The following is a 12,766-nucleotide window of genomic DNA, read 5'->3' as shown; positions in this document are numbered from 1 at the left end:
TGCTAGGTTGCTATGTTTATCTTATCTGGTTTGGTAACTTGTCTATGTAAGAGAATCTGGTTTGGTTTGGTAATTTCTGTAAGAGAATCTGGTTTGTAACTTGCAGCTTGCCTACTATTATACCTGATTCCCTGATGGTTTATTTTATTTCTTAGATTGCTTGTGTAATTGTGTTAGAGATTTGACATTGATGGTTGAGGCAAATTAAGTTTTGCATTCCTGTCAAACATCTCTTGACAGTATTGCTAAGTTAAAATTACTTGAGTAATCATGCAAGGGATTAAAATTAAAAATAAGCTTAATTTTTTTAGTGTATTAGTGTATGCAAGACAACAAGTTGTTGTCAAGGTTTCTAGCTCCATTCATGAAGACTGAGAACTTTATTGAGTTTACTCCACATTTTTTTGTTTTGAAGTTTAATGTACTTAGTTCCATAATTTTTTGTTGTAAAGTATTTGTTGATTCACTTGTTCCATTAGGATGTCAATGTCATTTACTGTACCTTAGCCATACTGTAGAGTCTTGAAGGCTTCATGATGTAAATTTGTATTTAATTTGTTATTTGACCTTTTCTATTATTTAAATTTTTTATTATTTATTTTGCTAAAACAGAGATGTTTTCAATCTTGAGCTGAGCTCGAGCTCAACTTGAGCTCGTTAACAAACCGAGCTTCGAGCCAAGCTTAGCTCGTTAACAAACCAAGCTTTGAGATGAGCTCGAGCTTGCTTTACCTATAAATGAGCTAAGCTCGATCTAAAACTTAGGCCCGGCTAACAGACAAGCCGAACCTAAGCTCGCTTATCTTGTGAACGAGCCGTGCCTGTACATCCCATGCTCGCTCGAGCTCGGCTCGTTTACAGCCCTAGTAAGAACTATACATGGTAACAGCTAATGTATAGCTCCTAACTACTAGCATCTATACATGGTAAGAATAACTATTGAGTATATACGGTAAGAATAACTATTAGCATCTATACATGGTAAGAAGAATATCTAATATCTAAGTTAACAACAACGTAACGTGGGAAACGAAACGGCGCATCAAGACAGGTTTGAGGAGTCTAGTTGTTAGACTGAGACGGTAAAAGCGTTAAAGAAGGGAGGGGAAGGGAAAGGGAAAAGAAGAGGGAAAATTAAATTCCCATCGAACTAGTTCAATGAGAATTAGCAAGGTAATGGAGATGGTGAAAAGGCCCAATCCAAGAGTCTGAGATCCCACGATCCAAAGGAAGGCCCATCAGTCTAGCAAAGTAAAGATGACAACCTTTGGTGGGCTTGTCCCACCAAGTGAGAGGCATGTTCAGCTAAGCCCAAGACTAATGAGACGCCGATAGAGGTTGCCAGGGGTGACATATGCTGACCTGTCAGCCGCCTTGAATCATCACCAGCACGTGGCTACCAAGAAGCTATAACCACCATTCACCTAGAAAAAGAAAGGTGGGCACCGCTAGGACAGGCCGAGGAGGCGCAAACTCATCAAGTCCCTAGATAACAGCTGCTAGAAAGCGTGTGGGAGAGATAACCATGACTCCTACACTGAGGACGGAAAGGTGGGCGCCTCCGCAGCAGGCTAAGAGGCAACCAAAATGATCGTTGTGAAGCAGTAGCTGTGGGAATGTATACCGAAAGAACAACCATGGCTCTCCCCGTAAAGAGAGAGAGGGACTCGTCAGACCTAACTGTGGGGGCCAAGACGTGAGTCAGAGCTTAACGCCTCATTAATTATTTTCCTTAGGGTATCATGCCCCCTAATTGATTCACATGCATGCAGCATGAGGCACGATGGGATAGCTCCTTCGGATGAAAGCAACAGAACTCCCAACTGCCTAGTATAAAAGCCTAATTAAGATATGATCAAACTCATGAGATTTTAGGGCAAAGTAAACACTTCCTACAAAGGAAAACTAACTTAAGCATCAGAGGGTCCCCTAAGCACCCCCGAGCTCCATACTTTATTTGTATGTTTGCAAGTCCCTTGGTCCACCTCCCAGCTATTTGAGGAGTCCTCCCGGTATGTACCAAACACGTCCAAAACACTAACAAATGAAGAATATTCTAGAATAACTAAGACGTGTACAAGACTGATAATAATGTGTTTATATATGCAATTTAATCTAGATACTTTTTAGTATATTGTGAGGATGCATGCAAATAACTTGATCACGATCTCTAAGTGTCTTTATAGATGTAGAGTTTTAGTCTTGATTTCATAAATAAAGAATCAAAGTATCAGCTGCCTTAAAAGAATCAATTAAAAAAGTTGAGAAATAGAGGGACATGAACTACCTGGGGATTATGACATGATTGCGGCTTCGATATTGCAGGACAATGGCTGAGATGGTGAGTGCATGAGGTAGTAACTTTGAGAGTTTAAGACTGTTGGGCAGCGATAATGAGATAGAAGCTGACTGGCCAATTGGATGAATATGCAGAAATTGGCAGAAGAGAGAGGAAATAATGAATTCAAGGGTTAAAATCGTGAAGGAGAAAAAGAGGGTGTATGACATTTTCTTTATGACGTGTTGAAATTAAGAAAAAGAAGATACTTTTGAAAAATTACAAAATAGCTATCGACTCCCATACCAGTTATGCTTAAATAAATACTAAAGATTTATCATAATTACACTTCTAATCTCTCGAAATATGTTATGTGGGATCTGCATTGAGGGATCGAAGGAGTAGTTGTTCAGTAAGTAACGGTATTAATAGCCATTCTATACGATGTGTTGGGAATTAATAAAACGGTGCGCTACGAGGGTATTGGGTTTTAAGGAAACATTTCGTTTTGAGTTGATGTAGGTTATAGAGAATAAGTCTAGACAATGTCGTTTTGCTTTCTTGATTAATTTGGAAAGCTTTTCACAAGTCTGTCTATTAGTTCTGTTATGGTTTTTTTCTATAAAAAGGGGGAATCGTGTAATGAAAGGTATTGAACATCTTAGTGAAGTGCAATTGTATGGAGCTTGGAGATTGCTCGAAAATCTCTCTCAATCAGTTCAGTAGTACTGTGATTCATTCTGTGTCCTACGTCTGTGAGTAATTTCATTAGCATTTCAGTGTTTCATTGTTCTGTGTACTCTGTGTGGAAGTTCTTGTGAATCTGGTTCGTGAGCTCGAAGAGGAGAAGTAAGAAGGTACGTGACAATTGGTATCAGCAGTAGGTGATCCTTACAACCGAGGTCGCGATGGTAGAATGAACGCGTGGTGCAATTAAAGGTTAGTAAGATGCATCTCAAAAACATCATGAAGCGGTAAAATTACAGTTTCAACATCATCAGCACATCATCACAGGGATACATAAAGGTTAGATAAACTTTCCAATATGTTGAGATCTATTGTTGAAACTGTGAACGAAATGTCTCGTAGTGATAGGGAGGTGTCTCGAGAAAGAGATGAGGCGCCTAGGAATCCTGAGGAAAGAGGTGGTTTTCAGAAAGGTTTTAGGTTGGATTTTCCTTGTTTTAGTGGTCTTGATCCTGCGTGATGGATCTTTAAAGCTAATCAATACTTTGATTGCTTTCAAGTACCTTTTCATCAGAAATTAATGGTGGCATCGCACCATATGGAAGGTGAGGCATTGGTATGGTACCAAAATGCCTTGGATTCTGGCCAATTTAATTCTTGGGAGACCTTGGTGGTGGCTATGCAAGTTAGATTTGGACCATCAACATTTAATAATCCAATGGAGGCGTTGACCAGATTAAAACAGACTAGATCTGTTAGTTCGTATACCACACAATTCGAGGCATTGTCTAACAGGTTGAAAGGTTTGTCCAATAGACACAAAATGAGCTATTATATTAGTGGATTGAAAGATGACATTAGAATTCCAGTCAAAATGTTTAATCCAATGAACTTAGGGGCTGCCCTTGGCTTGGCCAAGCTACAAGAAGAGTATGTTTTGTCTTCAAGGAAACCTTGGAGGCCAAATGGCCATTTTGCTAATAAATGGCCAGTTAATCAGAGTGGACTAAAAGATCTAAGTGATGAAGGCAACAAGAATGTTCTTCCCTGGAAGAGGGTGATTGCTTCTTAGATGGATGAGAAGAGAATGAAGGGTTCATGTTTTCATTGTGAAGAGAAATGGAATCCGAATCATGTTTGTAAAAAGACTAAGGTTTACTTTATTCAAGCTAATGTTGAGGACTTACACCAGTCTGATGGTGAAGGGCCTATGTGTATTGAAGATACAGAACATGGTCCTATAGATGCCAATGCCTTAGAAGTGTCTGTCAAAGCTATTTATCGTTCTATTAGTGTGAATGCTATGAGATTACATGGTTGTGTAGGTTCTTGTGCTGTTGAAATCCTAGTAGACTTTGGGAGCACACATAATCTTGTGGATCCTTTAGTGGTCCAGGATGCAAAATTAATGGTTCACCAAGCCTCTAGTTTGCAAGTGAGAGATGCCAATGGAGAAAAACTTTTGAGTCAAGACAGTGGAGTGGAGGCCTTTAAGACTCAAGGCTCAAGATTTTCTGTGACCTTCCATGTTTTGGCATTAGGAGGATGTGATGTTGTCCTCAGGGTTCAATGGCTGAAGACCCTGGGCTCTATTACTTGGAATTTTGTTGATTTTTCCATGCAATTTGAGTGTGGTGGTCAAATGGTGAGCTTACAAGGTTTAAATTGTGCCAGTATATAGATGATGTCTGGTATGACAGGATTTAAGTCTCATTTTGTGAATAAACAAGGCTGGTTGTTACAGTTAATGCATGTGGAGAAGCAACATGTGGAAGTTTGTCTAGAAGGACCAATGGCTGACTTACTCAAGGAGTTTGGATGTATTTGTTGAACCTGTTGGTTTGCCTCCAAGAAGGGCTTTTGACCATCCAATCAACCTTAAGGAGGGTGTTTCTCCTATTTTAGTTCGATCATACAGATATCCTCATTATCAAAAATCTGAGATTGAAAAAATTGTCCATGACTTGCTGCAATCTGGTGTGGTCAGACCTAGCCAAAGTCCATTTTCTTCCCCTATATTATTAGTTAAGAAAGCTGATGGCACTTAGCGTATGTGCATAGATTATAGGGCCCTAAACCATGAAACTATCAAAGATAAATTTCCAATTCCTATTATAGATGAATTACTTGATGAATTGTTTAGGGCTAGAATTTTTTTCAAAGCTGGATTTAAGAGTTGGATACCACCAAATTCGTGTGAGGGAAGGAGATATTCCAAAGGCAGCCTATAGAACTCATGAGGGCTATTATGAGTTTTTAGTGATGCCATTTGGACTCACTAATGCCCCTGCCATATTTCAAGGTTTAATGAACCACATTTTCAAGCCTTTTTTGAGAAGGTTTGTCTTGGTTTTTTTTTTTTTTTTATGATATCCTCATATACAGTAAGGATATGGCTGAGCATTTGTTGCATGTCAAGACTGTTTTAAGTACATTAAGACAACATACTCTTTATGCCAAGATGTCTAAGTGCAAGTTTGGAGTGCAAGAGGTTGAGTATTTAGGCCACATCATATCTGGGAATGGGGTACAAACAGATCCAACAAAGACTGCAGCTATGGTTAATTAGCCTGTTCCTAAAACCTTGAAGTTCTTGAGAGGATTTTTAGGATTAACAAGCTACTACAAGAAATTTATAAGAGTCTATGGGTCTATAGCAACCCCCTTAACAGATTTATTGAAGAAAAGTTCTTTTTGTTGGAATGATAAGGTTGTTGTTGAATTTGAGTTGTTCAAAACAGCTGTTAGCAATCCTCCTGTGTTGAGGTTGCCAGATTTCACAAAAGTTTTCACCATCGAGTGTGATGCTTCTGGTATGGGTCTTGGGGCAGTTTTGATGCAAGAGTCTCAACCCATAACTTTTTATAGCAAAGCTTTGCTATTGTCAACCTATGAAAAAGAACTTTTAGCTTTGGTGTCTGCTATTCAGAGATGGAGGCCTTATCTGTTGGGCCATTCCTTTAAAATCAAGACTGATCAACAAGCTCTAGAGTTTTTGGTGGAACAGAAAATTGGTACTGAGGCACAACATAAATGGGTTTCCAAACTCAATGGTTATGATTTCACAGTGGATTATAAGAAGGGCAAGGAAAATCTGGTTGCTAATGCCCTTTCAAGGAAAGATGAGGAAGAACAAGCTGTGGTGGCTATGATCTCTTTTCCCACTCCCTTGTGGATTGAAGAACTCAAGTAGAGTTATTCTTTATGTCCTAATTATGTTGATTGGTTTCCTAAATTGCAGCAAGGTCAGCAAGGTCCAAAACATTTTTCTACTCAACAAGGGTTGCTACTCAGAAAGGGGAAACTAGTTGTGGTCCCATCTTCATCTATTCTATCAAAGATATTGTAGTATATTCATGAAAACCCACAAGCTGGACATATGGGTTATCACAAGACTCTTCAAGGGGCACGAAGGGATTTTTGGTGGCCAGGTATGAGAAAAGATGTGAGGAAGTTAGTCAAGGAATGTGAAATTTGTCAAGTCAGTAAAAGTGAGAATGTGAAATACCCTGGCCTTTTACAACCCTTACCTATTCCTGACTCTCCATGGCTGGATATATCCATGGATTTCATTGAGGGATTACCCCTTTCTAATGGGCTTTCTGTAGTGCTGTCCTGTAGTGGACAGGCTGACTAAATTTGCTCATTTCTTTCCTCTCTCCCATCCTTACACAGCTGTTAAGGATTTTTTTTAATGGGGTTTTCAAGTTGCATGGTCTACCTCGATCCATAGTTTCTAATAGAGATGCAGTTTTCACAAGTTCTTTTTGGAAGCAGCTGTTTCTTTGGACTTCACATCTTCATACCATCCTCAATCTAATAGACAGACAGAAGCATTAAATAAATGCTTGGAGGGTTACTTGAGATGTTACTGCAGTCAACAACCAAAAGTGTGGTCTTCATGGATGGCTATGGCTGAGTGGTGTTATAACACTACTCTACATTCTTCCATTTAAATGACTCCTTTCGAGGCTCTTTATGGTTATGGTCCACCGAAGCTCATTTCTTATGTGCCTGGCATTTCCTCTAATCATGCTGTGGATCAACAGTTGAGAGCAAGGGATGAACTGCTAAGTTTGTTGAGAGATAATATGGCAAAGGCACAGCACAGGATGAAGTTTTTTGCTGATAAAGGGAGAACATAAAGATCTTTTCAGGTTGGTAATTGGATCTTCTTAAGACTTCAACCTTATAGGCAGAGGACTGTGGCTATGCGTCACAACATGAAACTAGCTCCAAGGTTTTATGGGCCATTTCAAGTTCTGCAGAAAGTGGGGTCAGTAGCTTATAAACTCGATTTGCCACCATCTTCCAAAATTCACCCCGTTTTCTATGTTTCTTGTTTAAAAAAGAAAGTGGGACAGCATATCATTCCTTTACCAACCTTGCCTCCAACTGATTCTAGTGGTCACTTGCAACCTGAGCCATGGGAGATACTTGAGAGGATAAGAAGAGGGTAACCATGTTGTGACTAAAGTGTTAGTGAGTTGGGTGGGGGCTGCTCCTAAGGATTCTTCTTGGGAATGTCTGTGGAAATTGAGGCAACTTTATCCCCATTTGGCAGGTATTGTTTTATAACTAGTGGGATCTGGGTTGAAGGTTGTGTGGGATCTGCATTGGGGGATCAAAGGAGTAGTTGTTCAGTAAGTAACAGTATTAACAGCCATTTTATACGGTGCATTAGGAATTAATAAAACGGTACACTACGAGGGTATTGAGTTTTAATGAAACGTTTCATTTTGAGTTGTTGTAGGTTATAGAGAATAAGTCTGGACGGCGCCATTTTACTTTCTTGATTAATTTGGAAAGCATTTCACGAGTTTGTCTGTTAGTTCTGTTATGGTCTTTTCTATAAAAGGGGGGAATCGTGTAATGAAGGGTATTGAACATCTTAGTGAAGTGCAATTGTAAGGAGCTTGGAGATTGCTCGAAAATCTCTCTCAATTAGTTCAGTAATACTGTGATTCATTCTATGTCCTACGTCTATGAATAATTTCATTAGCATATTTCAGTGTTTCATTGTCATGTGTACCTTGGGTGGAAGTTCTTGTGAATCTGGTTCGTGAGCTCCAAGAGGAGAAGTAAGAAGGTACGTGACAAAATAGTTTGAAAGAGTCCCTCCATCCTCCAAATCTTGCAATTTGGTTGATAAAACCATCGAAATATGAGGTGTACTAACCCCAACATCAACCATATCAGAAACAGTGTAAACTGAAAATCTTTCTTTCTCTGCAATTGCAAGTACTTGATTTGAAAACGTAAATGTCATTTAGTGCAACTGAAGACATCATAGGAATATTCAACTCAGAGGCAATAGTCTGTAATCCCTTCATCATCTCTGCATAGAGCTCTCTGAAATTAGCTCTCTGAAATTCCACTCCCAGATGCTTCTAAAATTTTCGAGAGCAAAGTTCAAAATTTCCAGTTTAGAACTCTAGCTTCTTATTAGTAGAGAAAGAGAGAATAGTTTTTATAGATAGTTTTGTGTATTCGTATTCATTAGTCCTAAGATGTAGAACTCTCGTATGACAAAGAGAGTGACTTTTTTTCATATGGAGGAGAGCAGAAACCTAAAATAATGCTTTAAAGAGAGACAAACATAAAGGGAAAAAAAATAGTCTCTTCTTATGTGGAGAAAGTCCATTTCAATAATTATGATTTCACGTTTGAAAGAAAATCAATGGATTATGTTCCCCAGATATCTCTTTATAAAATAAGAAAAAATTCAGCTTATTTGATTGATATGTCACTCAGGCTTTTAATGCCAATCCATGGCGTTTCTTTATTAATGTAGCATCTAAAATCCATTGAAAATAATGCATTGTTTAAGCATTTACTTATTTCCTGAAGGGTGATGGGCATTATGAATTTTCTGCGTGATGTGCCCCTTTTTTTAACAGCAGGTGAGCGCTTGAGCTACATGACTGAGTAGCCTGGACCACCACCTCCTTCTGGCACAGTCCACTCAATATTCTGCTTTGGGTCTTTAATATCACAGGCCTGAAATTATTCAAGCAAAATTAGTACAACTTCAGCTTGAGAGATAAGGAACATGTAGTGTAACAAAAACAAACGAAATGAAGTTATGACAAACAAGATTCCGATTTTTTCTAGGATGTGTAAGCTAAATTCCCAACAAAATGAAAAAACCAACTTCAAATTATAAATTTCACTATTAATGTCATAGTTCTATTCAAAGTTTAATTGCCATGTTTGACATGAAGTTTCACTTGTAACAAGTAATTTGCCGCTTCCCAGTTAATGGGCTTCAAAGCAATGGGAACTGTAAAACATGATTTTCATGGGCGGACAGGATGCAGCTACTTGAGAAAAAGAAAGTGTTTATATGGTCGATGTAGACTGCAATGGCAAAAAGCATCCCAAGTATATGCATTGTCTGTGCAACAGTAAGTAACGAAACAGTCATACACCAACAATGCCTGACTGACGAAAGGGAAATAGATGTTGATTCACTTGAAAGTTGTCTGCTCAATTTTTTCATTTGTAACTGCCAATTATATTGTAAGCTGGGAAACGATGTACACTGTACAAGGAATACACTTCACCATGTGAACCAAAACTGAGGAAAACATAAATTATGCAACTGTTTTGAAGTCCACAAAATCTTATTTCCAGATGTGTGCATGTATGCAATTTTAAGTACATATGATTATCAATACTGAGTTCCAACTAACTTTCAAATGCTCCAAGAAAATTACCTTGCAGTGTAGGCAATTTTGAGCATTGATCTGCAATTTCAGTTGACCCATTTCATCTGGAATATACCTAAATTCCAAACAAAGAGGATCTGAGGGATAATCAATTTATAGAAGTGTACTCAAAGCAGAAGCCATAGAAATTGCTTATTACTCGTATACACGTGCAGGACAATATCGTGACTCAGGTCCAGCATAGTCTGGCAGATTAACAAGTTCAGGAATCTTGGAGTTCCTCAAATGAAGGTGAGCAGGTTGGTCATGTTCATGATTTGTATTGCTCCTATATATGCGAATAAAAACAAGTATATCAATGCCTAGAAAAGCAGAGAAATGCTGAACAGTAACATATGCAATCTTCCCTAATAGATTGAATTTCCTTAGATTGCCATCTGTTTTTGTTCTATACAAAAAAAAATGCCGCCAAGTTTTACCTCCATGAAGGAAATTTGGGCACTCTTGAGATGAGAAAAAATATGGTCATTTTTCAGTTCATTACCTAAACTAAACAATTGGGTAGTCCCATATTTATCATCTCCCATGATAGGAATAGATTAAGAGACCGTTTGCTCTAATGGTTGCCCCTCCTGACCATGTTCAAGTAAATAATGCTCCTTGTCTTATGATGCAAGATCACTATCAGGTAACACTGTGAACTTTATTTCTACTAAGAATATACATGGGAGGCTATGCTCCACATCTCATGTATCATGGGAGTAGAAAATGCAAAAAGGGGACTTCTGAGGCTGGAATGACCAGTGCAAGGCACCATTGAGAACAAGAACTCAATTAGGGAGCCTACAAATAGCTATGACAGTGCTTTTTCTATAGAACTCAAAGAAACCTCAAATGAATCCTGAATAAGAAAACACATTTATTTTTTAAAACCTGTGTAAAGAGGTTGGCACATCGAAAGACAAAACCCCATCAGGCTTTGGATATTGAATTTGAGAACATAAACTTGCGACCTGCACGCATATATGCAGGTACTGATCAGTGATTGTTTGCAGTAAAAAGAGACTTTTATGCTGCTTTTCGCAGCGCATGGCTTGTAATTAGGCTCATTCTTATATACTTCATGTGTACTTGGGCATTGCCTAATTACGTGGATTAATAAAATCCCTTTTTACTTACCAAAAAAAAAAAAAAAGCATTGTTTGCAGTAAAACAGGTAAACTTTTTTCTGGAGCATATGCTCACAAATCAGACTGCACTAGTAATCTAATTCCGAGACATTCAATATGCATGTTACTTATTGCTACCATAAGAAGTTTTCTTATTTGATCAATTAGTTGATATTCGAAGCCAGTTTTGGCAAAAAATTACTAGAACCCAACCTGCAACCTGCACATATATATGCTGGTGCTGATCAGTAATTGTTTGCAGTCAAACAAGTAAACTCTTTTCTAGAGCATACGCTCACAAATCAGACTACAATAGTATTCTAATTCTGACACATTCAATATATTATTGCTGCTGTAACAAGTTTATTATTTGACCTTTTTTTTTTTTTTTTTGAAAGTTTGCTCCGCATCAATTTGATCTAAAATCCCATTAATTATTTGATCAATTAGTTGATAGTCAAAGCCAGTTTTGGTGAAAATGACTAGAAGAAACCTTCTCCAGAGTTTTTTTTTATAAGTGAAACCTTCTCCGGAGTTAGCAACAAGGATTGCATGTTTATCTAGCCATTGCAGTACTAATGATTTGCTTACACTTCAGCAGGGTGCGAACAGGTGTCAAATGGAAAAGAAAACAAGGAATAATCCAACACGAGCAGTTGAGCCCTATGGTGTAACAAAAACATGCTTGTTCAGATTGGGAAGACATAACCTTGATCAGTATATACAACGTGGCTGTGTTATGCATAATCTTATAATATAGAAAGATGCAGACTCATATCATGGTCACATGCTGTTTGCTGACATATTGTCACATAGCTGAGGATGAGAGCTCAATTTCATCTTATTCTACTTTTCCAGTGCTTTTTCCACAAGCAAAATCAGACCTGCCTACTATATTTATTATAAGAAAAAAAAAAAAAAAAAAAAAACAGCTTTGCCTTAATTACTTCAACCTGAGCTAATAACCTAATACTCAATTACTCAGTGCTGACTATCAAATCTGGTTTTATGAGTGCAAGAGTAATTTGAATACTTGGTTTCTTCATAAAATCTCCTCACCTTTGTTGCTTCATGATCAGGCTTGCCATGCTTCAATGTTAATGGGGATTTCCCCCTCAGGATATAGCTGCTAGGTAGAAAATATGGATGAGCAGTTTTGGGGAGAGAGAGGAGATCTACATATAATAAGCAGAATGTGAAATCTTACTGTTCTAATGCACTCATAGCTAAGCCAGGAATTAGCCCGTATTCAAATGCCTATAATGATAAGAAAAGTATCTGTAAGAGGAATTACTTATAAAAAAAAAAAAAAAAAGTATCTGTAAGAGGAAAGATACCCATATATCATAATTTATGCAAAACATTGCATACAAAACTTAGAGACAATGAATAGCTACATACCGGTCGGTAGTTTCGAGCTCTATATAGTTCTTCCCATACCCATGAGTTCTGTAAAGCATCCCAATATGTTTCCATATTTGAACCTTCATGAAGTGCATCAAATGTAGCTTCTGCTGCTAGCATTCCTGTAAGAAACAGGAAATTTGAAAAAGCATCCGTATTGTTATTGCTAATAGGCACACATGAACAATGTTGTGGATGCACATTGAGCCTTGACTTCTGAATGCTGAACCTTTTACAGGAGTGTACATTATGTTTAATATGGCATTCCAAATGACTGGAGAAGGAAAGCCAAAAAAGCAACAGTGGGGAGTGACTTTATGAGAGTAGGAAAACCAAATGAAATATCTCCAGTTTGAATTGGATATCTCCTCAGGAAGAAGTGCCCAATGCAAAGGAAAAGTAATGAGTGCATCTTAAAAAAAGGAAATTTCACATCTAATAATGGTATTGCAAGAAGTAATATACTATGTACATATTATAACAACAAACTAGAAATGTAGGTATGCATATATAACAAGAAGGGAAGATAACAACAAAAAAGAAAAAGAAAAAATAGG

At 37.9% G+C, this 12,766-nt stretch overlaps 1 protein-coding gene and 1 long non-coding RNA gene across 3 annotated transcripts in view; one reads left to right on the top strand and one right to left on the bottom strand.

The window, feature by feature from the left end:
• The first annotated feature begins 869 nt into the window (after nt 1–869).
• On the top strand, nt 870–3,133 carry LOC121246497. Its single transcript, XR_005937124.1, has 3 exons — nt 870–1,017; nt 3,002–3,008; nt 3,123–3,133. It is a non-coding gene; the product is annotated as an uncharacterized LOC121246497 (long non-coding RNA).
• Nucleotides 3,134–8,861: 5,728 nt separating this feature from the next.
• LOC121246494 (electron transfer flavoprotein-ubiquinone oxidoreductase, mitochondrial) overlaps nt 8,862–12,766 on the bottom strand; it is a 30,899-nt gene continuing 26,994 nt past the window's right edge. Inside the window, exons 12-18 of one of the 2 annotated variants that reach the window (XM_041144671.1) lie at nt 12,207–12,331; nt 12,013–12,062; nt 11,865–11,931; nt 10,570–10,649; nt 9,836–9,964; nt 9,685–9,751; nt 8,862–8,965 (exon numbers count right to left, since the gene is read on the bottom strand). In XM_041144671.1, coding sequence (XP_041000605.1) covers nt 8,882–8,965; nt 9,685–9,751; nt 9,836–9,964; nt 10,570–10,649; nt 11,865–11,931; nt 12,013–12,062; nt 12,207–12,331 — 602 coding nt within the window. In that variant the 3' untranslated portion in view covers nt 8,862–8,881. Of the gene's footprint in view, nt 8,966–9,684; nt 9,752–9,835; nt 9,965–10,569; nt 10,650–11,864; nt 11,932–12,012; nt 12,063–12,206; nt 12,332–12,766 lie in introns of those variants that run through there. The other variant, XR_005937123.1, reaches the window with a different exon arrangement.

The sequence above is a fragment of the Juglans microcarpa x Juglans regia genome, chromosome 1S, assembly GCF_004785595.1.
Source record: "Juglans microcarpa x Juglans regia isolate MS1-56 chromosome 1S, Jm3101_v1.0, whole genome shotgun sequence".
In the NCBI taxonomy this organism is placed as follows: domain Eukaryota; kingdom Viridiplantae; phylum Streptophyta; class Magnoliopsida; order Fagales; family Juglandaceae; genus Juglans; species Juglans microcarpa x Juglans regia.
Note: the sequence above shows the minus strand (reverse complement) of the source record. Positions and strands in the feature narration are given on the sequence as shown.